Consider the following 26,677-nt stretch of genomic DNA (forward strand, 5'->3'; position numbering starts at 1 on the left):
AACGGACAGAGTTCCAAGTACTTAATATCCGTGAAACCAGGAAGCTTCCTGAAAGTTTACTAACGAAAGATTATGGTACGTGTCGTCAGAGTAAGGCTCTTGTTAAGCACCTAAGCATTAAGAGAGTTTAACACTTCTTCTATAATACCTTTCTGCATCATCAGAGCTATGTATTCTTACATTTTTTTAGCTAGCGCTCTCTAACCGATATTGATTTGACTTGTAGCTCTGTTTGGTGGCAATAGGCAATTGTATATGTTCTATAGGAAACTTAAACCCTGACCCGAAGAGAGTGTGTTGACCATTGCAGATCGAATTGTCTTAACCTCGTTGGATCTAGGTGTAGGGTTTAGGCCTAATCGCTTTTCGTTGTAACTCTGGCCGAAAGCTCTTTCCTTTTCGATCATCCGAACATGGACATCCGGAAATGGATGGACAACGGCCAAAATTTTATATAGTCTCTGTGTACTGTCAGCTCTATAGCGCATTGTTTAGCCTCCTTCCAACAAAGAGTATATCAACTAGGAGTAAGACACCTCCCACTCACTATAGTTGTTATCGATTTTGTGGCCCTGGAGATTTTAAAATGACTTCGCCTTGAAATTTACCGCGTTTTCAAATTACCAAAAGGAAACTGTGATGAATGCGTTATCGGATATAAGGCGGAGTTCCTTACTTTCAGTTGATTTACTCTTGTTGCTACATTTACAAACTCTTTGTTTGCCAAGAGTGGTTTCATCTATAGACTATAGCTCTACATCATCGGCAAGTCTGACTTTGTTATTGTTTTAGGTTGACGCTGACTTTTCCGTTGCGATATACCTAGCTTTCGTTACGTTACGGTACCTCTTAATTATATTTTATACGCTTTATTGAAGCGACAATATTTAAACGATATCACGTAAAATAGACCCATAGTACCGGAAACAATAAACAGGGTGGAAAACTTTGTCACTATACCAATATTGACACTTTTATCTTACATTATTTAAAATGATCAATGCAAATTATCTAATAAACTTATCGAAAGCAATCACGAAAGTATTTTACAGTCACCCGTTATGCCCCTGTTCATACTTGTGAAGGTTTATATTTACTACCCTGTATAGTTTTCGCTCCCTTTTATTTATGGTGATTCTCATCTTTTTAAATTGAAAATTAATAAAATGTCGGTTTTGTAATCGCGATGTTCACGAAATAATTAGGCTACTAAGACTTTCCTTTTGAATGCATGGACTATGTGGATTCATACCTTGTACACAAGGAGGCCAGTTGAAGTGGAACACATTTTGTTCTCCAAGTAGCCTGGCCTCCTTGTGTAAAAGGTACGAATACTCCTAGCTATGGATTTGACGTAACCTTCCACCTTGGTGTGTCAAGCCCTGATATAAAAAAACATTTACCATTGTTTGAACATTGACTCAATGATATTTAAAATAAAGAATAAACGTCAAATCTTTTTTACGTAATTCATGTAATCACTCTCATTTTACAGTATTCTGTTCGCCGATATAGTTGGTTTCACAGTTTTGGCGTCACAATGCACCGCGCAGGAACTAGTACGCCTTTTAAACGAACTTTTTGGACGTTTCGATCAACTGGCCAGCGTAAGTCAATTATTTCTTAATTATCTTTAAATTAATTGCCTGTAAATATATAATTAACTTCGTATAACGTTCTCTTAACTTAACCGGTTTTAATTTTCACCCTTCGACTACCTATTACGCCTTAAAAATCTTAAGCAAAAATCAAGATGTTATCGTTAAAGAGAAGGGAAAACTGAGCGCGTGTTTGAGTATCGTCTATCTAGACGTTATTTAATTTTTAGGCCATTTTTTTTTTGGCGCGAACCTTTCCATGGCGTACAAGTCTTAGATACATCATGAGTTGAGGTTAAAATTTCTGGGCGTTTCAATCTTTCTTTTTCAAAGTTAAATCGCCCCAAAGTGTGGGACGAGGGTTAATTAAGGACTTTCTTAAAAAGATATACAGCAATTCTGTTACCCAACCCGTCCCTAAAGCAAGTTTTTTTATTTTAGTTTTTCAATTTTTAAAATTTTAAAGGATAGTCCAGCTTGTCCAGGTACGATTAATCAGTAAAATTCTAATTTTAATTAGGCAATTTTTTCCGAAAGATATGATCACCAGGAGATAATTTATTTTCAATTTTTGGTTTGGTTACCGCGTGCTATTTATTTTTGAACCAACCGCAGAAACTTTGACGAGTCTTTCATGGCTTTAAAATTACCAATCTATTTTATTGCGAAAGGAAAATTTGTTTAAGCATACCAGGGATAGATTTAATTTTAGAAGTAGGAATGGAGAACAGAGTAATGTGGGTGTGCGTCAAAGTCCCGGACCCCCCTTCCACGGGACGGAGGGGTATGAAAGAAGAGGCGGGTCATAGCGACAGAGGTAAAAACGGAATTACGTATTTTTTGCCGTCCCCGTCAGAAACGTCATCAAAACATACTTAAAGTGAGCCAATAAGATAATTTAAACTTTTCGTTACGTGTTGGAGGGAGGGGCTCTATACTGGGCTATGAGTCGGACTGAAGAAAATACTAACCGTTCTCCATTCCTACTTCCAAAATAAATCTATCCCTGAGCATACATAATGAAGTTAGAACTTGGATTTTGGTCTCAAATAGCTAAGCCACCCTCATTCATACTTAGGACGAAGGTGGAGTAACTTGATGGTGTTAAAACGTCAAGTACAACCTCGTTTCTTATTGCATATAATTTGGGTATTTAAAATTGAACGCAGCAAAAACAATGGATTATTTTTTGCAAGGACATTAATCTTTGTACTGCCTTCCCACGTAGGGACCAAAACGTCCAAACGCATACAAATGAAGATAAACCAAACGCCCTCGCGTTCAACTTCCGTCTTGTTTATTATAATAGAATGTATATGGATAAAGAAGCCGTTTTATTCTTTGACTCTATAGTCTAAAAACGTTTGCAAACAAGAGAATGCCAAGGCGAAAGGATACGCAACGTTACCAAATCAACAGTATAAAAATAGTCATGGCAAACTGCGATTGCTTTTGAATAAACCTATGACAACATTAGTATTTCGAAGGGAAAGTTGCTATCATTTATCTAGTAGCAAGTGTTCTTTTTTTTCCGTGACTAATTTACAAAACATTTTTGCTTTCAACTTTTTCGGCGGCTTCGAATCTCTCTAGGAAAATCGAGGGGATGATAACGCAAATTTTAGGAAACTATTTAGTCCTTAGCTTAGAAGCTGTAGCAAAATACGTAGAATATTAGTGATTACATCCTCGGGTTGTCTCTTCCGTTGTAAACGGAAGTCGGAACTCACCCTCACCCCCACCCCCACCCAAAATAATAATAACCATAACGAGGAGAAAACAGTCTAATTAACAAATATTCTTAATGATTAACTGATGCGGAAAAGGATGGGAAAAAAATTTCATTTCGTCATGTTAATGTTAACATTTAGTGTAACCATAAGATATGTTCCCTAAGTTTGTCACTGGTTACTGAGAGCTTGTCATGAAGTGATTGAAGTAGGTAAAGCAACGTCTGGTGAAGCGCTGTCAAAGGCATAGGACAGACTAAATAGTAAGATGGACGGCATAACCTCGTCGTTCTCGAACTAGCTCTCACTAAGTCTCTAGCATTACTTAGTAATATACTTATGGAATATATCTTATAAACTTAAGGTATGACGTATTCTGGTTCTTTCTGGTAGATTAAAATGAAACTTTTATTCCAGGACAACCATTGTCTTCGCATCAAGATTCTCGGAGATTGTTATTACTGCGTGTCGGGAATCCCCGAACCACGTTCCGATCACGCACATTGCACCGTCGAAATGGGATTGGATATGATTGACACCATAGCGTGAGTACACCATATTAATTTTCCAGTATATTCAGTATTAGAATACATTTTTCATAAAACAAGTCCAATACTACACTCTCGTACGTGGTTCACTTATCATGGGAGGGTTGAATAAATTCATGTTTTATTTTTTTTATGGACGGGAACTAATTTGAATATTGGTACTTTGGGAGTATACTGTTTCATTGAACGTCTTCGTACGCGATATTAAATTCCAAACGCGACTTCGTCCCTCGAGTTAATAACCAAAATATTATTCAGATCATGATTCCCGAGAAAAGAAAATTGCGATAACTTAGTTTTTAAGTTGAATAGACGCTTGAAAAAGCTTTTACGTAACTTCTACCTACAATTTTATAATCATTTAAAAGCATAAACCAAGAATTTATTTATATAAAATAAGCGGGGATGAATAACAAGACTCAAATAGACAAGGTTCATAGTCTAAAGAGGCGGGCCTTATTTCCAAAGCAATAAAGATAAACAGTATACGTTCCAGTCAGCAACGTCATCAAATCATTTAGCCAATGAGAATTGCGTTAAAGGATAGACCTATTCAGCCTGAGAAATAAGGATCTTTTTTAAACTAGTCCTTGGGACCAATGACACACTAGTGTCCGAAATAATAAACTGGTCTCAGGACTGGTCCCAGCCTTTGTTCTACTATACATTTGCAATTAATAAACTGGTCCCAAGGACCAGTAACCCCCACCTTTTGAATTTAAAAACTAGTCCAAGCAATTAATAAACTGGTTTTGGACCTATTTCCCAGACTGGACCTATTTATGGGGGTTTGGTAACTCATCCCTGCTTCCGTTATAAACAAAAGCCAGCTCTATTGTGCTACAATTAAATTTATTCAAAAGGTTTATAAAAGACGTGACGTACCCTATATTTCTTCCCTTCATTTTTTATAAAATCTTAAAAGATTTTAACGTTGATATAAAAACCACCGAATTTGTTTGCATTCTCAGGGCAAAGTTTATTTTAAACTAAAAGGTTTTTCGCGTCCTCGGTTATCCCACCCTCAATGTTTGCTAAAGCTTTAAATGTGTTCGAATTGATTTTCACACTAAACTGTGTACGTTCTTAGCCACGACGTGGGAAAATTTCAGAGGAGCGTTAACCCCAAATCGCTTAACGGTTTTAAATCCCCTTTTTGCGCATTGAAAGTTTTTACAAAAATTACCTAACATTCAAGATAGAGAAGCCCATATAAAACCATACAATGTCCTATAGAAAACCGTACCCTCTCACTTTTCACCATTACATCTAGTGTCAGAAGTATATATACTTCTCTTCTATTATGTCCTTCTGCTAGTATCGATTGTTTTAATAGCAAGGATAATTACAATTGCAAATATAAATAATAGAGTACATATTGCGTTGGAGCGGCTGAAATTTATAGGCATTGTTGTTGGTTTAGCGTTATCAAATTGTAGAAAACGCTGTTGGAATGCAAAACAATATGAACGGAATTTCCACCATAAATTCTCCTTATTCCCAAATCCACTGGCACTGTCTAAAATCCCCTTCTTCCAATGTTTCCATGTATGATATTGAATCTGGTAAGCCTTAAGCCTCGTCTATGCATGCTCATTTCGCTCCTAACCAGAGAGAGTACAGATGAATGGGTATATACAGATAGAAACGGAGAAAGACCATCCCATCCTAAACACGCAAAATTCCGATATTTTCCTCTTTGGAATAATAATCGATAGAAAAATCCCCAACATTTTCGCGCATTTTTTTATTTTTTTTTTCTTATCCATAAAGTTTCTTTTTCTCAGGCTTTCTTACATTTTTTCCGTCATATTTCAAGTTGCGCTTGCGTCAATGATAAAATAGGAAGGTTTCTTTTATAAGCGTGTAATTTTATTGAAGCTCCTCGCGTCATGTTTCGAGAACCGTGAAAATCGATTAGTCCATTTTTATCCGACGAATCAATTTTGATCTATAGACGTAGAAGAAAACTTCAACGATAGCCCTATGCTATAATCTCTTGCCAAAAATATTGAAATTTTTTGGGCTCATCAATATGAATGAACTTTGTAGAAAAGGCAAGACTCCATGAATTTTCCAGAAGACAATATTCCGTGAAATTTTACCGGACAGTTTTCCCCGAAATTTTCCTGGATAGTCTTCCTTGAAAATTTTCCAGACGCCATGAAATTTCCGATTTATAACTGACAACCATACAATGAATGAAGTTAAAGCTGCCCATTTAGTTAAAGGTGTGTGTGTAGGTTCAAGTTGTGGTTTGTTCGAATCAAAACAGTTCTTTCTCGTGTTACAACATTGCTCTGGATCCGCAAATGACATAAACTATAGCAACCATATATAGCTCTTCTTTTTTGATAAAATAAATGGACTCTTTCATTGGATGGTTGGTGGAGCAAACTATCACTTCCATTGAAGCCCAGCTTTTCTAAACGAAAACCATTAGCACTGCCGCCTGAAAAAAGAAAGCCTCGGTAAGGAAAAGCTATTTCAGGTTATAGACAGTTACCGGAATAGCGACCATCTTCGTGATCGGACTTCCTCCGTGTGGGAATCCAGCTTCGCCCCATGAACATATCTACGATCCTCAAGAATGAAGCCTGTCCCAGGTAGGGAACACATCGCACCTTATTGCAATTTGAACCTGACACCAAAGAGAAACCGAAGGCATATGAGCTATAGACTTCGATCAAAACTACGCCCATGTTCCTGTACATTTTCCCCGAGTTTCACGCTCTTTATTCAAAATCAATATTTGTTCTAAAATCGGAACATTTTTGAATCGGGCTAGATAATACTCGTACAACACGTTTAGTTATTTAATTTAATCATAAGTTTATAAGATATGTTCTATAAGTATGACACCACCTATACTTCGTAATGCTAAAGACTTACTGAGAGATAGTTCGAGAACGACGTGAGAATTGACTACACTCTGTTATTTTTGCAGTCCAACCCTTTGACAGCGCCTCATCAGGCAATGCTTTTACGAGAATCTATTGTTTCACCTACGTCACTTCATGACAACCTCTTAGTAACTAGTAACAAACTTATGGAACATATCTTATTAACTTATGATTAATGAATTTCCAAACGAACGGACTTCAATTTATTTTTAAATTAAAGGAATAGTATCGGAGGATTCTAGCGTATTGGAGATACACCTCACTTGTACAATCGAAATTTTATATAGTAAAGCACGGTAGAACCCATTGTCTTTCGACCATCTCTATACAAGCTTTGCTCAAGTCTCGGCTAGTTTTGTACTCCTTTTCAGTTTCGTAAATGAAGGGGATATCATTTTCGAATATTCTTTAATTTTCCAATAATATTATATCATTAACGAATATTTAACAATGAAGATCCCTTAAATCTCGACCGTTATTTGACATAAATTGTCGTTAGAGTAATTATTATTCGCAAAATGTAGGTCAACTCGTATTTGTAAAGAGCCCCGCGTAACCCTTTCTTAAGGAATAAGGACAGCTGGGACCTTCTCAGTGCGCGAAGCGCGATCATTCTATTTGATTTTCCCTCTAAATCATTTAAGCAATCTAGATAATTAAATTAGGTTGTCAAAATTTTAGTCTGTTAAAGCGATTCTTTGCAAAATTTTTCTTGAATATGGTTTATCGAATTAAGTAGATTTTTATGTTTTATTAGGCAAATTGTCGAGGAATCGGACAGAATAAATTTAAAGTTTGAAGCGATTATTGCGCCTCAAATGCAAGCCTTTTGGTGTTTTGGTGACCAGACGACAGCGATCAAATCGGGTATTAGAAATGTGACATCCTTCTAGTGTTTTTAGTTTGATATATTGGCTTATCGGATCCTGCATTCTAAAATCGGGTTAACAATGAAAGTGTCCATCATCTCTGAAGGTTTAGTTCCCCTAATCCAAATGCAAACACCAACCCATGTCGAAAATCAATTATTTAAATGAAAACGTGTCCCACTTAACCAAACCAGCATATTGTTTCCCCGATTGAATCAACTTATTAACGAAACGTACATTCCCGCACGTTGCTAAAACCCAAACTGTAAAACGTTCAAACCTCTATATCATATCCTACTAACCCGATTCTTCCTCCAATTTAATTTTAGTCACGTTAAATGTAAAATTAGGTTTAAATTATAATTTATAACGCCCGCAACACGTATGTTTTATCAAATTTATAGATGTAATTTAATTATTCGATAATAAACTAATCATTAATTTTTATCCGGGGACGCGCCGGTGGCCGGCTCTACGATTAATGATAACGAATCATCCCTATTTTGGCGGTCGCTCTTTAGTCAGGAACGCATAAATTAAACGTTAGGTTAAACTACGGTAACGATAATTTAATCGGACTTTTGGATTATATTAAATTAGAGACGCGGATGAACTTGGCGACAAAGTTTGGGCGGGAGAGATTTTACCGTGATGTCCTTGATCTGGCCTTTAGTCCGTTCACGGAAGAGAGATGAATTAAATGAAGCTGTGCTATGCGAGATACACGCTTCGTAGTAAGGAGTCTCTGTATTACAGTAACAGTTTGGTGCGTCTAGACAGAGAAAATATATGCAATGGAATAGGAAATTAGTGTTTGACAGGCCTGTACCTTGAAGTTCTAGAGAACTACATCCTCTTTCTGAATTTTGACTTTTCCGTGACCACTTTCTCTATCTTAAGCTTTAATTCCTTTTGCTACATTCTCTCAGATCTAGTCCATTCGCGCTCAAGGCATGGACCATCCAAAACTGAGAATTTAGCGCGTGGAGGCGGGAACTCCAACGCGGTACTCGCTTTTGGCGGGAAATTGCGGACGATCGATTGGTCCCCTAGAACCCAACTCTACTGCTTTTGGCGCGTTCTTTAACTTTTAGCTTACTGCCTTTAGGGTTTGGGTCCACTAAAACCCGCAATGAAACGGCAACACTTTTAATTGAATCTACATTTTCTGACACTTACGTTGTTTGCAGAAACTTTGAAAATAGTTTTTTAGTCCTTGAAATCGTCTTCCAACCTTAATATTAGTTCCTGATTTCCCTATGCCAATTGCAAGTCGCTTTCGGCTCTCAATCTTACCGTACCAAAGCGTTTAGACCCGAAATATGGGGGATTTGGAAGGAAGTTCTTATCTCAGTTTCCGCTTCAACTCCAGCAGGGTTAAATTAATCTTGGGAACCTTATTAGAATGTCCTGAATCCCGAACCCTCTTAGGCCTAATCGACTTACTTCGAGATGACTACCCTATTTAATAGTCTGGCTTTGATTCCATAGCCCTATAATGCGTAAGTATGGTTCTGCCATGGCATCGTTTTTGTAAATATAAGAAAATATACAGCGCCATCTTCATTTATAAGTTACTAACAGCAACAAACAAGAACAGTACAGAAAAGAGACAAGGCCTACTGCAGGGTTTCACTCGTTCAAGTAGGGTTACGTCTAGAGATTGAGATGACTGTAGGCGATGGTGTCTATTTCCAGCAACTCCGCCACCAGGAGAGGCGATGTACAAGTACTATACTTATTGTAAATGATGCCTGGTAGTACAAATGTCCTTTAAACGCGCACTTATGGAGAGTATGATAGCTTTACAATGATTCTCAAATGGATATAATCCACTTCAAATAGTTCCCTTAAAACGTAATGAAATGAAAAATTTATGAGCTTACATTAAGTAATGCAACGTGTGAAAACTTATAATTCAAATCGAATGGGATGACATTAGTTCTTCCAACTTTTGGCTTAACTTTTGGTTATTCCATTATTGTTAATCAATAAACTAATCCACGGTGAAAATAAATTAACTACAGACAGACAAACTGAAGATTCAACAACGCCAAACCTTGAAACGTTTTGATTGAATATAAACATCAAATACGCGTAGGAAGCTTTCCCCCCCCCCTTTTTTTTTCTTACCATTTGCTAAGTACGACTTGGGCTAACCCAGGATATAAATTGTTAGTGTTTTGGTACCAAAAGCAGTTTTTCTTTCCTTATGTGCTTATTTAAGAACCCATATAAGACCAGAGAACTTTTGAATAGCTAACTTGGGTGTCCATGAACTCATACTTTGGGGCGACGCGCTTACGGTGTTCAGTTATATCACTGAATGTTCTAAGGTCTTATATTGGTTCTTGCCTCATTCCTTACGATGTTAGCAAACTTCAGCGTTCTTTCGTGCGTTATAAATAGGGTTATCCGACGCCGACGGCCCAAGTCCATCTGTATTCATTATTAAACTACTGTTTTGCGAGGGTTTTTTTACCCTCTTTATATATGGCGTGAGACGACGGTAAGCAATATATTCTATTCTTCCGATCCCTGGCATATTTTCACGTTGCTAAGCCTAATTTTAGTGTATATCGGATATGGATGTAAATATTTCTTGTTGAGACACGAGAGAGAATTGGTTGGCTAGGGGTAACAAGCCATCGTAGTTCCAAAGAATCAATAACCCGGGTGCCTTGTAGTTCATGGTACGTTCTATAAGTGGCTGAAATTAGTTTTGGACGAGTGGGAAGAATGTTGGACTTGTACACGCTGGTACCCCAAGAAAATTAATAGCCCTTTCTAGCCTCGTGAGGCCTAATAATTAGAAGATTTGCCTAATTGCTTACCGTCGCTAAGGCAACCTACTCACCGAGACAATTAAGATCCGAGAGAAAGAAGGGAATTACATGGAGGGTGTGTGTTAAAACTTGTTTTCCCAAAGTTTCGCTTCGATTTTTCCCATGGGATTTTTATGGCAAGGGAATAGACACTCCCTGGAGAATTATCTTTGAAGGAGTTCTTGGTGCAACTCAGTCTTCGAGATAAGAATGGTTTCGAACGATTTTGCGGCGTTACGGTTGGAGAAAACTCGGAAATATCATTGAATTTTAACAATTATCACCCAAAATCAATTAAAAAAAAACTGGGTCATCTGCAATTGACTTAAACGTGCAATTTAAAAGGTGTGACGTGCCTCTCGTTTTATATCAAAGGTTTTTTTCGGTCACAGTTGCTGCGGCATCTGTTCGACTGGGTGGTGTGTTCAGTTCCTCGTATGTTATGTCTTTAGTTCTTGTAGGACTTAAAGGCTATACGGACTTTCGCTTTTCTAGCTAACAAGGTTGGGTTGTGACCCACTTGGCTCTAGTTATAGTAAGTAACCCTAGCGCTTCGATCTAATCACCGCCTACTGCGAAACTATTTTTAAAGAGTTTAAGAACAATAACGAGAGCTTTGGTAGCTGTGATTGCACGAAATATCCTAACCACCAACTGTCTAAACTATCTAAAGGCACCAATTAAGGCCCTTATAACTTTCTGTAGTAAATTGTTTCTACTATAGAACAAAGTTTTGACAATAACGGAAGAATTTGGTGATTAAACACATGTCCTAAATGATCGAATTGTCTCATTTGTTTCATACTAAAAATAAGTCATAATAGTTAAGCTCTTGACCACCGAAACCTAGTTTATCTCAAGATACGAAGTTAAATTGTCCCCAAAATATGCCAAATCGAACTTTGGAATTAGAGTTTTGATCATTTGAACAGGTTGCGATATCGACTACTATAGAGAGGCTGGTTAAAGCGGCATTCTTCCCCTATTTCATCCAATGGCTGCCTCCTATTTAGGCGCAAAAAAGTCTGATAATAATATCCTACATTAAGGCTCATGTGCACTATATCTTTTTCAGAACAAACTTATTAATTATACAGAATATACATTTACTTCTATACAATTTTTTTTCAAGTTTTTTTTTACAGAAACTATATACACTCTCTAAGAAATTAGTATAGTCTGCGGTTGCTTAGCAACGCGTCCCTGTCAACTTAGCTATCTGTATACTTTCCTCAAAGTTTTAAATCTATTTTTTTTTGCGTTAAATCCCTTAGCGTATGGAAATATTTTTCAAGCTGGTGGTTTTTATTTTCGTGTGGACCCGACCGGGAAAAGAAAAGAAGTTCTCTCCCAGTCCCAACATCGTGCGTGGAGCTGAAGAGGAACGCGTTAACGCACCGTTGCTTTTCAGGGAGAGATGGATGACCTAAAATCCAAGCCATAGGACTTTGATAGTCCTACCCGACCAAACTTTCTTGTCAGCTATGGAGCTCAGTTTTCTTAGGTGTTACGAAAGGCGTCGAGAGAGAGAAAAACTATTGTTTAGCTAGGCATTTTTATCCAACGGTTCACCACTCCGTCATCTCTTGGGCAAAAAAGCTCTTAATTCAACCGATATTTTAATTTTCTATGATACTTGGATCCTTTGTGGCTAATAAAAACCATCCGCGAGAGAGAATAGATTTTAACACATTCCTGTCAAGTATCGAGAGGTACTCCTCAAATAATATCTGAATTTGACTGGTTTGGTTCCAACTTTAAAATGAGTCGTCCGAAAGGGAATTACACCATGTGGTACTTTTAGTTACATTCTCATAGCTCAGGTAGAAACGCTTTACCTGTCGAGAATCGGTGGTTCCAGGACTTCAAAGCCCAATTACGGTTACAGGATGAAAACTTTTAAGTACATTCTATAGGAAAAGGCTTGAAGGATCGGGAAAGCCTATTTTCTCATAGTCTAAAGTAGAATTTTCGCCCATGCAGTTTGTATAAGTCCTTAAATTTGTTAGGGATCGTCATCCTTTTTTAGGTTTCAGAGAAGATGATTAGGGCTAACCATTACTTCGCGTAACTCTGGTTTGACGAAGCGCGGGGAACCAAGCTTTAACCCAATTGAATTGGAATTTAGCGAGACGCGAATAAGAAGTTGGAACCGGCGGGTTTATACGTTGCCTTCTTAGACTGGTAATATTTTTCAATCTCTTTCCTCTTCCATCTTCCCGGTATCTCATCCCTAGAGATGAAAGAGGTTCTAGAGCCCCGGGTAAATTTATTCCGGAATATATTTCTACGAACATAAATTTTTCATGTCACTATTAATAATTTACAGGACCCAGTTGACGATTATTCTTTCAAACATTCCATAAAGAAGACCCAAATTTTGTAAAAAAATACTACCCTCAAAGCTTATTTTTCAACTTAAAATTCACTCAAAGTAGAATCCAAGTTTTTATCAAGAGTTAGGATCATTAATTTGCTTGAACGTTGTAAATTACTCCGGAGATAATTAAAAAGGTCTGGGGTTTCTCCTAAAACCTCCTAAAGGAAACTAATTAAAAGAAGTCTCTCGAGATGTTTTGAATTGACTGCTAGACTCCAAAGACCAGGCCGGGTTTGTTGGGATTGTTTTTGTTCAAATTTAAATCGTACCGGAGAGATTGTTTCTTTCTTTCTACTTTTATGACATCTAAACTTAGTTTATACAGTATACGCTTTGTTTCGAGATTGAGCAAGCTGTCCACGTTCGGGTGTACTAAAAGAAACGGTGGGAGTATTTTTGTATATCTTTCTAGAGCAGTATATTTTCATATTTTTCTCCATCAATCTTGAGGTTGGGAAAAAAATTTTTTCTTTCCTTCCTAAAACTCTGTATATGTCGATGCCTTATTTGCAAATATAGTGGGAAAATGGTGGTACGTTAGAACTTTAGGTCTATAACGGAATGGAGTTCTTTTTACAGTGTTCTTTTATTCTACCCTGGCTGCTAAAAATAAGTTATCTTGAATTTTAAAAATTAAATTTCCTTTTTGAAAGTCAATTATTTTCGTAACCGTATCTTATTGTTGAATATTTTTTTTTACCACGGATCGTGTAGGTCAGTGGTGGAAGCGACCGACGTGCAGCTGAACATGCGAGTGGGCATCCACACTGGGAGGGTGCTTTGCGGTGTTCTCGGTTTACGCAAGTGGCAGTACGATGTCTGGAGCAACGATGTCACTTTAGCCAATAGCATGGAAGCCGGTGGAGAACCCGGGTAAAACGAATATCTTTCTGGAATGTCTATGACGTAACTGTTTATTAATCCAGTGTCAATTTGAAACAGTCGAGTTCACATAACGCAAACAACCCTGGACTATCTACACGGGGAGTACGAGGTTGAGCCTGGCTACGGAGCCGAAAGGAATTCCTATTTGAGGGAACACAACGTCGTTTCGTATTTCATCATTCCTTCGTCTCAACGAAGAAAAGTACGTTCAATCTTTGACTGGAAAAGGTTGAGACGTATCAAATAGGTCTTATTATGTACCATACATTTTTGTAGCCATCACTGTTCAGTACTTTACAAATGCGACATTTGAGCGGAAGTGGTCGTCGCAAGTTGTCTTTCAAGAACGTTTCGAACGTGGTGGTTCAACTTCTGCACTCGATAAAATACAGCATTGACGTTCCTTTCGCTAATATGGCCACGCCTATCCCCTCGGACAAACCCTCTCTACCGAAAAAGTTCAAGATGACGGATAAACTCCGAAAGCCTTTCAAGAAAAGGCACTCGGTGATGTACCATCAACCGATGAACCGGGTCAACAAGTACCTTTCGCAAGCTATAGAAGCTCGCAGTGTCGATCGTGAAAAGTCCGATCATGTCAATATGCTTACACTCTTCTTTAAAGATTGGCAAAAGGAGAGACAGTATCAAGAGGAAAAAGACTTTGGATTCAGAAACAGTTTGGCTTGCGTCGTGGCTGTTACACTGTTTTTGGGAATTCTACATACGATCGTTCTGCCGAGGTTAGTATAAACCAAACTTCTGGCAAATTCACCTTTAATTTTTTTGTTTGGCTTGACAGGACAGCGATACTCGTGGTACTTTTTGTCACCGCGTTCGTTTGGTTGATAGTGCTTTTATCTGTGGTACTAGCTGCCAAATTTCGGGTTAGTTTTCAATGTCCTACTTGAAGAGTTTCGAAATCTGTCCAATTCTAACCATTTAATTTTTATCATTTTATATTTTCAGTGCATTAGATGGGACTTAAGTCGACGTTTTAGTCTTCGTTTAGCCCTTACTCTCTTTACAATCACCTTGGTTTACGCCGTAGCCCAAGTGAATGTGGTGAGATAAAATTTACTTGCTCAAACGTTTAATTAAGGTACAAATGGCGACTAAATTGATGTTTTTTCTTTGATTCCAAATTTACGTTTAGTTTTCTTGTCACAACGAAACCGACTGTGCCCCACCTTCGTTAAACGTGACGCGGGTTTCGTTAAACAGCGACCACGCTAACTGTCCTTTGCCTCACTACGCCGTTCTTAGTTGCGTCCTGTCCTTTCTTCCCGTCGCTGTTTTTCTTCGTATGCCCATTCTAGTCAAAACGGCTCTTTTGCTGTGCATGGGCACCGCTTTCATATTGGTCATAGAAATAACGCACTTGGACGTCTTCAATTGTTACGACGAACGAGTCGGGTAATTTAAATACTTGTGAAGATTTTTTTTTTTCATTTTTTAAGACTTGATGAATATATATTTTTAATAACAGAGCCGTCGTTCCCTTACACGCTGTTTCCGTCGTAGCCATCATTCATTTCATGCTAGCCATTTTGATACACGGACGTCAGGTTGAGTGGACTGGTCGACTTGATTTTCTTTGGAATATTCAAGTAATTTGTTAATTTTTTTGGGTAATTTGGTGTGAAGCCCCGTCACTATGAGTAACTGTGTTATCTTCGATAGGCAAATGAAGAGAAACGAGAAATGCACGACCTACAAAACAGTAACAGGAGAATTCTGTTCAATTTATTACCCGCTCACGTCGCTACACATTTCTTAGACAATCAGTTCAGAAACAATATGGTAATTTTAAGTTAAACTCAAGTTTTACCCGTAGACTATATTCCTTTTTCGCGCTTAGGAATTGTATCACCAGTCTTACTCTCACGTCAGCGTCATGTTTGCGTCTATCCCCAATTTCCACGAGTTTTACATGGAACTGGACGGCAATAACCAAGGAGTCGAGTGTTTACGACTCTTGAACGAAATTATCGCCGATTTTGACGAGGTAATTGTAATTTCTTTCAAAACTGGTTTTCCGCAGCCAAGTTTAACGTGATCATTATCGTTTCGCGCAGCTTCTAGACGACGAGAGGTTCAAAGGTGTCGATAAAATTAAGACGGTAGGCAGTACTTACATGGCGGCCATTGGCTTGGTACCCGAAAGCAAGATACCGGTAAAATTTCAAAAATATTGAGGAAACCTAAAGGTTAACCGAGAAATCTGACATCGTTACCTGATTACAGGAAGATGGCGGGGAAGAAGCCGCCGCCGGTCATTTATGTACTTTGGTGGAAGTTGTATTTGCTATGAAGGAAAGACTGGCTGATATAAATGAAAATTCTTACAACAATTTCATGCTGAGAGTCGGTGAGTTTGGAAATTTCAACGGTGGAAAGAATTGAATTAATTTTTGTAATTTATATTAGGTTTAAATACGGGACCCGTGGTTGCCGGAGTAATTGGGGCTCGCAAGCCACAATATGATATATGGGGCAATACTGTCAACGTGGCTAGTCGAATGGATAGCACTGGATTGCCCAATCATACTCAAGTAACCTAATCAAGACTTATACTTTAAAACGATTGTATTTTTCATCGACCATTTTCTTTAGGTGACCGAGGAAGTTTATCAAATGCTCAAGGGATACCCGTACACTTTCCAATGTCGGGGAAAAGTCAAGGTCAAGGGGAAAGGAGACATGACAACGTATTTTCTCGTGGATCGCGCTAAGGACGGAGAGACTGGTTCGAATGAAGTTGGTCGTAAACCGAGCAATTCTTCGGGAGTTGTAACTGGGGGAGTACCAACGGCTTTGAGCGTCGTTGCTCAAAATCTGAGAAATGCGAATCCGAATTTTGACGGAACAGAATCCCGTATCGGTAGCGGTACGCCAAAGTCGAAAAAGAATAGAGGTTTTTTCCCTCCAACACCCATCTCGGAAGAGACCCCCCTCTTCCGTTTACCTCAACAATCACCGGAAGCTGTTGTCACTAACGGTTACGATAGTTCGGCAAGGTATACCCAACCGAAACCCATCATCAGTTCGACCCCTCCGAAATCTTACTCTCAGTCGAGACCAAGACTTAATCGTTCCGAAAGTCGAAGCAACGGTGAAGAAAAACCTAGCGATTCCGTCGAAAATTCCAGAAGCGATAATGGCAATAGTAATAATAATAATGTTAATAATAATTCGAGTAAAAGAGGCGATCCTTGGGACAGTTTGCGCAAAATTAGCAGCGGTATAGCTCCACCTCCACCACCTGTTGTTACACTGAGCAACTCGGACACTCCTCGAAGGAGATCGGCCGACTTTGATTCTCCATTGACGAAGCGCGACGTTTCGAGAACAAATTCCAAAGTTTCAACTCCAACGCGAGAAGGCTTTCCTTTCCCTCCCCCGCCTCCTGGAGCCCCACCTAACGACGACTTACCGCGAACGAGACTCCGGGCGCCATTGGCTAAAGAAGAAGAGGAAACGGAAGAAAGTCCGCGCGATACGGCACCAGGCGCATCGTCTTCACTCGATACTTCTTCACCAGCGCGTACTCCCTCTACTTCATCACGCGAAAGTTATTCACGAACTGATTTTTCGCGAACAGATTTGGACACCCCTTCGCCCGCTTTTCGAGAAGACGTATGTCAGAAGTCCTGGAATTACCCAAGCGTTAGTCATACAGTTGGAGACCCTTCTCTAACGTCGCCCGGAACAATTTCAAATGCTCCCAGTAGTCTACTGGCTTCGTCAAAAGAGAGTAACAACTCTTCTCCCGCTCGCGGTGGTAAAAATGCTTCCGGAACTCCGACGGATCCAAATTTCCCCGCGGTTGGTGCCTCACCCTCTCATTCCTCCAACATTGGGCGAGGTAACGCAAATAGACCGACGCGATTGTGGTCCGATGACGAAATACGCGAAGAGCCTCGTCGCGTAAAAAAGGCCGCCCGTGTCAAAGACGGCCTCCGAACTAAAGCAGACGCGGAACAACAAACCGATTCGCCAAGTTCTACGACAACCAGTCCTCCTTCTCTCGCTTCGCCACCAAGCGTTTCCAGTTCCGTTTCCGGTAAGAGAAAACCCTCATCTTCTTCTCGTGCCGTATCGACCTCTCCCGAAGACCGGTCCAAAAAGAAGAGCTCCAGGGATTTGTCTTCCGAAACGCGAAGCCCCGCCTCCGAAGGAAACAGACCAATCCCTTGGACGAGTCCTTCCCTTTCCGGGTCCAACGCTAGCCACTCCGAAACGAACAGTCCAGCCAAAAAAGCGGCGTCCTCCGATATCCAAAGTGAAGAACGAGGAGAATCGTACCCAACGAGGGAATCTCTGTCCTTTGACGCCGACGACTACTTTCGACCCCCAGTTCGACAATCAATTCCGGCGCACGAGCTACGAAATATGAATCAAATATTGGCCGAATTGGGCGGACGTCCACCGCGGGAAAACGAGCGAATGGGGAGGTTTTCGGCCAAAGACAGTTTCAATAACAACAATAACCGTCGCGATAATGATAACGCGGATATTCTGAATGAGCGAAACGTAGCAAGAAGCAATAATAACCTAATTGGACTGCGTTTTGACCCGTTTGAAAATAAGATGACTCTTACTCCGGCCGCGCCATACCCGGAAAACCTCAGTTTTCGGTCTGGGGCCAAGAGAGTTGAAACAGACGCTGAGAGTGATGAGAGTCCAGGTTTCGTAGGCTTCCCGAATAAGAGACTTTTATTCTCCACTGGAGTGGCATCTCCTTCGGACGCTACCACTGGTTACGGTTTTCCCGTGGAACTACAACTGCCTTCTCCCACCACGAACCGCTTATCAAGATTAAGCCGAGCCAAGGAATCAGAGTACGAGAACGCTGATAGCGAAACAGGGGGTCGAAGTTCGTCTTGCCGGGCCAACGATAGTTTGACAGACAGTGACGACGAAGAAGAGACATCTTCGGACGAAGAGAAGTCGGCGGAACTGCCACTAATGGACGAACAGGGCTACTACCCCGACGATCCTGCCCTGGAGAATGTATCTCTGATGCACGAGCAAGGCTTAACGGACGCGGAAGGCGCGTTGAGCGACTTAAACTCAATTTTCAACGACCCCTGTGGTGGACGTGGACACGATGGAGATGCGGACAGCACGAGCGCCTCATCGCGCGCCAGTAGTCGCTTGTTCGACAGCGATCAGTTACTTAGCGCCGATTCGACGCATGCGGGTCTGGCCTATTACGATTCCGAATACGAGAATTACCGACCTGGCACGATCAGCGAGGACGACTTATTTAGAGGAGGCTCGGCTCGCCTCGGTGATCGATCCGTCGATCCGGACTATTTTGATGACGAAAACGTCGGTGCTGACGATATTCGATCTCTTTCGACTAACATCGCCAAGAACTTTGGTAGTAAAAATAATGCCGAAGCTTCCAGCGAAGGCGATTACAACGATGGTAGCGATAATGAATTCGGTTAAAATACTTGAGTATATAGTTTCCGCGAATTAAGAAATAGGGAAAAAAAACAACTCCCTTCCAAAGTTTCTCGTTAACAATAATTAAATACGTGTAAAATAATTCTAATTATAATTAAATCGTGAAAATTTGAACATTACTCTGTCAAATCCTAATTTTGGTTGTTAGTAAAAACATAAAAGTGATCTCTTTCAATTTTAACTTTCAAAGTTCGTTTATCGTTCAACGCTTATTAGAATAATACGTAAATACTTGAAACGCCTTTAAAAGGGTTAACTCGAAAGAAAGCTATGCAGAGCGTTTACGGTGCAGATGGGTAATCTATATCTCCGATTAAATTAAAAAAAATCAATTATAAATGGTATCTAGTGAAAAACGTAGGTTTCATAGTTCAGGGAAATTTTCTTATCCCCAGAAATAACGCGGAATGGTAGCGATATAAGAATGTGCCAAAATGAATTGGTTTATAGAACACATTGGATGATGTTAAAAATGGGTCAAGGCCAGTTAAAATTTTGTGGAATAATCTTTTTTGAATTGTTTAACTAAACGACAGTTATCTGAAATTAGACTGCTTGTTGTTTTAATTGAGATCCAGTTTGATCATTCGAAAAGCGAGTCATGACTGATTATATATCTTAAAACGACTGAGTTATTCGAAATTCATTTTCGAATCTGTAATATAATAATCTTGACAATGAATAAATGTATCGTTATTTATTTTTCTCCTTCATTGCGTAGTCATTTATCTGTCTTTCATCTTCTTTATATGGATATACCTAGATGGTAAAGAAAACCCGCAGCTGGGTGAAATTCGGTGGAAGCCCTGCCATTGGAAGGCTTGACGTTTCTCGTGACCCTAGCCGATCACCGCGAACTTCTTAATCCCAACGATGGGAGTAGTAGCCAAAATCTGCTCCTATTTGGCAACTGTAAACGCGGCGATGGGCACACACACAGATACGTCCAGTGTAATGCCTCTCCCTGACGCAAAATAGTCTCTTAGCTCCTTGGTCAGGAGTAAATAACCCAGCTTCTCTTATGGACGAATAAAATCGCGGTAAATTGATTTATAGTTATTTGTTGTTTTTTTGGTTTTGTCGTTTATTCGAAAGTATACCTTAATCTCTGGCTTTTGCCACAAAACATCTTGGATGCGTAGGTTAATAAAATTATTAAATTCGAAAAACACCGGAAAAAACTTGAATCCTAAATTTTATATAGATACCCTGTGACGCGCGTAACACCTGGCCTGGAATTAAAACTACTAGAATTACGAATAAAAACGAATAGAATCGCCCATAAATAAAAAACAGTTTAATTGTGTTTTACGCTGTTTCGTATTGTGTTCAGTAAAGTCTAAATGTTTAATTATTTAATTTTCAATACCTACCGATGGACAGAAACTTCCAATGATGGCGCGAATAAACGTTTTTCGGTCCAAATATGGATCAATATTTGTAGTTCTAGAAAGTGGAAACTTTTCATTGAGGTTCCGTAAAAGCGCTCGGTAAAACAGAAGTATAATGAGACTAGATTAGTAGTAAATCCTGGCACTAGTGAACAAATTTGAGGATTTTACGCCGCTTCCATGGCGCCTACACTAGAGAAAATAAAATTGGCCATATGTCTAATCAGCGCCACTAGTGGATGGTCTGAAAACTACTCCCATAGAGTCTAGGTATATTTAAGCGGGTTTGCAGAATTTCCGCCAGGTGGCTCGAACGCCGCGCCATCTGACGGAAATTCTGCAAACCCGCTTAAATATACCTAGACTCTATGGGAGTAGTTTTCAGACCATCCGCTAGTGGCGCTGATTAGACATATGGCCAATTGGTCGAGTTCCAAAAAATTTCCTACCCCCTTCCCCTCAACCTAAAGCGGCGGAACACGGACGCGGGTGCTTGAATCTAGTTCGGCCGTCTACCTCCACGAGCGTCTCACGTTTTGGAGGGAAAATTCAGAAGCCGCTACCAGAGGGCCAACCGTTGGTGTGTTATCAAGAATATTCACTTTCGCCAAGTGAAGTATTTGGTTAGCTCAGTACTTCTAGTCTCATCTTACTTCTGGTAAGATTTTTTTACTTCTGGTAATTTTTTTTAGGCCTAGCTAAAAAAAATTTCATATATTTAGAACGTGATGTTACTTTGATTTTCAGATTTCCATTTTCCATTTATCAATTTTAAGACTGTAAATAACTAAAGAAAATATATCTTAATAGAAATGTTTTCTTGTTATATTTTTACTTGATTAATTTAAGAACATTATATTATATGAAATACCTGCTGAAACTTTAATAGAGAAACGAGGAATTTCGGTTTAAAGTTTTATTAAGAATAACTTCAATTAAATCAAGAAAGGCTTAAAAATTTATTAGAAATTCATAGAAATAATAACCCATGCCTATTAACTGGAATCCTCATACACCCATGATAGAATGTGTAAAACTGACATTCTAGTTTAAAGTTCATTCTAAGTTATAGCCGACCCTATGAGAGCGCGTAATATAAATTCCGGTTAGAAAATATATTTTATCTCTAGAAATTCATATACAGTTCAACTGGGATGAGCGAAATTTCAAAATAATGATATAAAAACGAACCCATAAGCTTTTTAATTTTTTTTTAAATACGTGAAAATCAAAAATCAGGATTTTTTTATTTCAAAGCCGAGAACATTCGTGAAAATAGTATCATGGGGATGCACTCTTTATCACGTGAATATTCTGGCTAGAAGACAGCGCGAAGCGTGGGGCGGTTTATCCTAGGAAAATTCTTCTCCTTGTTTGGTGAATCTAAATTTCCAATGAGCGATAACCAAATCGAGGGTCGAGCTGGAGCTTCGCTTGCTGAGCTCGGAGAAAGATGAAGGGATTGAGTTAGAAGAGAGAATGGAAATAGAAGAGCTAGAGCTAGATTGCGAATGTACAGCTAGAGTTAGAGCCTGTATCGGATTCAATTTCGACAGCAGTAAAATGGATCCGTCGGATAAATTCCATTGATTTTGAATTTCTTTCCGATGATAAAAAATGCTCTCTAGAACCAAGGAGGATTCTCATTATAGCTTAAATCAAAGGGATACTATAATAATATTAAACATATAATTATTTCACTTTCTAGATTTCCTTTAATTTTCTCAGCTTTCATTTCTTCTTTGGGTTGTCAACCACTTCCGGGAACAACTAAGTTTTGATCAGTTCGCATTCATATTGCAACAACATAATTAATTTGGAGCGGTTAAGAGGACCTTTACGTAAAGATCCAAAGACTAGTATAGGAAGGTGCATCAAACCAAAGGTGCTGGATCAATTCCTCCACTTCGGGGACAAACAAAAAATTCTAGACAAGATAACGGAGCGTTATTAAGCATCTAAATATAGTCTGAATGATGCTTTGTTCGAGAGGTAGCTAACTTCACTAAAAATCACTTCTTTTTTTTTTTGGTTGTAATTAGCGTAAAATTAGAGTTCCTTATTACAACAAGCTATGTTTTACTTTCGAGAAAAAAAAAATACTTTCAATTAGTAAAACCAAAAATGGAAAGCGACCGAACCCTCGAAGCAGGACTATATGCAGATTTGAAATTTAAGGGAGTGCTTTTTCTTTCATCTCTCATCTCCGCTATTCCTGCGTTTTTCATAGAACAAGCCAAGAGATCGAAATATCGAAAGAGAATCAACATCCTAACCACTAATCTACCCGACATCTAGTTTATCACAAGTAATTGGTGCCCCATTTCACGAGTAACCCATACCGGCTACTCATTTAGAAAAAAATCATGGTATTATTAAACAAAATAGATGCAGTTAATAATTCAGTCTGACTGAGATAATTGGTCCGCTTGTTCGTATAAAACCATTTGCATTTGGTACAATACTACTATAATCAGTAAAGCCAGGGATAAATTTAATTTTAGAAGTAGGAATGGAGAACAAAGTCAAACTCCCGGACCCCCTTTCACTGGACGGGGGGGGGTATGAAAGAAAAGGCGGGTCATAGCGACAGAGGTAAAAAGGAATTACGTATTTTTCGTCGTCCCCATAAGCAACGTCATCAAAACGTAGGGTTTAAGTGAGCCAATAAGATAATTTAAAATTTTCGTTACGTGTTGGAGGGAGGGGCTCTATACTGGACTATGAGTCGGACTGACAAAATACTAACCGTTCTCCATTCCTACTTCTAAAATTAAATCTATCCCTGATATAGCAAAGCTCTGGAATGGAGTCTATTTATAAAATATTCCTGGATTCCAATCAATTTGTCATCGACTAAACTTAGATTAGATTTGTTTACTTATACTATTAATTTAAAGTTTTCCGGGAACTAATTACCCCCTATAGTCTTCGGTCTCATCCCAACCTTTCTTTCCTCAAAATGACACGTAGGCCTATAGCCAAAGAGGGTAGAAAGAAGGGGAGTTGAAGCTAGCGGCTTTGGCAAGGCATTTGGGTGTTCTCGTTTCTTTTTTTATTACCTGTCCGAGTGACGTATGTCACGGAGAGGTTTTAATTTCGACGTTTCTGTCTGTCTGTCTGTGAGTGTGTGTATCAGTCTGTTGCTTTATTCTGCTGTTTTATTCTGTTTTAAGCTGTTTAATGTGTGTTTATGCTGTAATATTATGTTTCTATGCTCTTTTGTTCGGTTTTAAGCAGTTTTATTGTATGTTTTCGCTGTTTTATTGTGTTTCTATGCTGTTTAAAGTGTGTTTATGCTGTTTAATGTGTGTCTATGATGTTTTATTGTGTTTTATACTGTTTATTGTGTTTTTATGCTGTTTTACTGTGGTTTATGTTGTTCTATGCTGTTTTATGCTGTTTTATTGTGTTTTTTTGCTGTTTTATGCTGTTTTATTGTAGTTTCTGTGCGTTTTATTGTGGTTTTTGAGTTTTATTGTAGTTTCTGTGCGTTTTATTGTAGTTTTTGGGCGTTTTATTGTAGTTTTTGTGTTTTATTGTAGTTTCTGTGCGTTTTATTGTAGTTTTTGTGTGTTTTATTGTAGTTTCTGTGCGTTTTATTGTAGTTTTTGTGCGTTTTATTGTAGTTTCTGTGCGTTTTGTTGTAGTTTCTGTGCGTTTTATTGTAGTTTCTGTGCGTTTTATGGTGGTTTTTGGGCGTTTTATTGTAGTTTCTGTGCGTTTTATTGTAGTTTTTGTGCGTTTTATTGTGGTTTTTGGGCGTTTTATTGTAGTTTCTGTGCGTTTTATTGTAGTTTTTGTGTGTTTTATTATAGATTTTGTGTTTTTTTGTAGTTTCTGTGCGTTTTATTGTGGTTTTTGTGTTTTTAATTGTAGTTTCTGTGCGTTTTATTGTTGTTTTTGTGTTTTATTGTAGTTTCTGTGCTAATTAAAACATTCCAAGTATTAATACTAGTGTTTATGTCGATAATGAGTTAAAAATTAACTTTTCTAATTTCAAAGAAAAATACAAGCATCTGCCGCATTATGAGCCTATTCACGTCTTCTTCCCAGTGCCAAGCAGAGGGGACGGGATCGACGCCATTCAGTGATAAAAGCGGGCTTCTCATATCACACGCCGCGAGCAAGTTTCAACGAAGTTTACTTTTTGGTTTTATATCTATATACTTTTGTTTATACTTCATAAATGTACTATAGAATAAATAAATTGTTCGTCGATTTAATGAATCTAATTTTTTATTCCTTTTCTTGTCAATTAAGTTACAGCAGGCATATATATGATTTTAAAATGCATTAATTAGATTAAAAAGGATTGGGAATATGGGTTAATTAGAGGTTCCCGGTAGTCACTTTAGCACTGTTAAAGGCAGCGCGTCGAGGGGCTATTCACTAATGAAAATTTTCTTTTATTGGTGATTTTTATTCACGCTTTTAAAAAGGATAGGGATTCATTGGTGATTTAAAATGGATGGGGATTAATGGTTGCGTCTGGATTACGAGTAATCATCGAGGGGCTACTCACTAAAAACTCGTTAGCGATTTTAAACGGGATTGGGATTGTGGGTAACTTAGGGGCTACGGGTTGTTATTATTTTGCTAGTTATGAACGGTTTATTAAGCATTCACACATTTGCCGCTAGGGGCGCTGTGTACGTAGTTACGTATTTACTGACATCTAAAACATGATAAAATTCTGCTAGACATTCGTGTAATCAATAGATAGTTCATAAATTGCCGCTAGGGGCGCTGTATACGTAGTTACGTATTTACTGACATCTAAAACCTGATAAAACTCTGCTAGACATTCGTGTTAGCAATAGATAGTTCATAAATTTGCCGCTAGGGGCGCTGCATACGTAGTTACGTATTTATTGACATCTAATACATGATGAAATATTATATAGGCCTAACGGTGTGTTCTTTAATTTGAATTAGCGCCCACGTCACACTTCGAAGCGCCCCCAACGACGGAATTTACTATAAAACTCGGACACCACTTGTCCAGGTTTCTTTTCTCTCTACGCCGGCGACCACTCAACATCGTTCCTTGATCAGCTCCTCGTAATCCTGACTTTCGAAGGCAGTATTCGATGGAAAGCCACGTTTTACGCCGATGGTGGGACGTGACTCTAAGCTCTCCGTCATTGAATGTCCATTAGAACGTTGAAATCAACGCGAAAGGTTAAGCCTAGTACGGTAAGTGTGAAAGTCTTTCAATAATCCAAAGCCATCCAGCTAGCAATTTATTATTTTATTTAATCCTAGAGTTTAAATTATTTAGGTAGAGTTAATTGTTAGTTAATTATGTTTATTTATTGAAAATTAACAACAATATGAAGAAATTTCCAGACACGAGGTCAGTTAGACAAGGCTTAATTTAGAACATCTTAAATCAAGTACTTGGGCTCATATTAGGGGAAATTAAAATCCTTATCTATTTTAAATAATAAACCTCGACTATTTGAAAATTAGGTCTCATTTAACGGCGCGAAACTATATTACCTAAAATGAGTAACGTATGGTCTAACGGGGCCAGATTAAGTTGCGCTAGGCTAGGCTAAACCTTTTACAAAAATTTAACCGGACCTGGCACTAATCTCTAAGTTTTTACTTTTATGCCGTCGTTTTAATTTAAATTAAAGAGGGTATTTTAGAATTATTACGCGTAAATTATAGATTTGAGATTCTAAAATTTCATTCGTGGCAGTATTTAATTATTTTAGATAATGAACTACGGTCTATTCAATAAATTAGATGGTTTAAAATAATTAGGGTTAACTGTTAATAAGTTATCATTAATTATCGAGATAAAGTAAATTTAATAATTTTAGAATGAGCCACGAACGCGAAGTTAAGACATGAGATTTTTAAAATATATTTACGGGAATATTTTACGTAGTTTTTTTCTTAAATTATTTTAATCTATGGTATTGTTTCCTTAAGTTTTTATTTTGTTGGGACCTTGAGTAGCCGTTTAATTCTGATATGGAAATTGCTTAAATGTAAATTGCTTAATATTTAGAACAATTCTTACATTATATTTATGGGAATATTTTACTTTTTTTTT

General features: G+C 38.4%; 1 protein-coding gene across 2 annotated transcripts in view; it reads left to right on the forward strand.

Annotated features, from left to right (window-relative positions):
- Nucleotides 1-19,929, forward strand: part of LOC149661317 (adenylate cyclase type 1-like) — a 57,480-nt gene extending 37,551 nt beyond the window's left edge. For both annotated transcript variants that reach the window (XM_089842794.1, XM_089842795.1), the window contains exons 5-19: nt 1,496-1,607; nt 3,746-3,873; nt 13,568-13,726; nt 13,796-13,940; nt 14,015-14,481; nt 14,541-14,625; nt 14,708-14,803; nt 14,895-15,154; nt 15,228-15,348; nt 15,422-15,541; nt 15,600-15,746; nt 15,817-15,915; nt 15,986-16,109; nt 16,169-16,293; nt 16,355-19,929. In XM_089842794.1, the coding sequence (XP_089698920.1) occupies nt 1,496-1,607; nt 3,746-3,873; nt 13,568-13,726; nt 13,796-13,940; nt 14,015-14,481; nt 14,541-14,625; nt 14,708-14,803; nt 14,895-15,154; nt 15,228-15,348; nt 15,422-15,541; nt 15,600-15,746; nt 15,817-15,915; nt 15,986-16,109; nt 16,169-16,293; nt 16,355-19,198 (5,032 nt within the window). In that variant the 3' untranslated portion in view covers nt 19,199-19,929. The remainder of the gene's footprint in view (nt 1-1,495; nt 1,608-3,745; nt 3,874-13,567; nt 13,727-13,795; nt 13,941-14,014; nt 14,482-14,540; nt 14,626-14,707; nt 14,804-14,894; nt 15,155-15,227; nt 15,349-15,421; nt 15,542-15,599; nt 15,747-15,816; nt 15,916-15,985; nt 16,110-16,168; nt 16,294-16,354) is intronic.
- Nucleotides 19,930-26,677: the final 6,748 nt, after the last annotated feature.

This window comes from Phalangium opilio, unplaced genomic scaffold (assembly GCF_054372755.1).
Source record: "Phalangium opilio isolate 3A_F unplaced genomic scaffold, DU_Popi_V2 ptg000070l_1, whole genome shotgun sequence".
NCBI classification, from domain to species: domain Eukaryota; kingdom Metazoa; phylum Arthropoda; class Arachnida; order Opiliones; family Phalangiidae; genus Phalangium; species Phalangium opilio.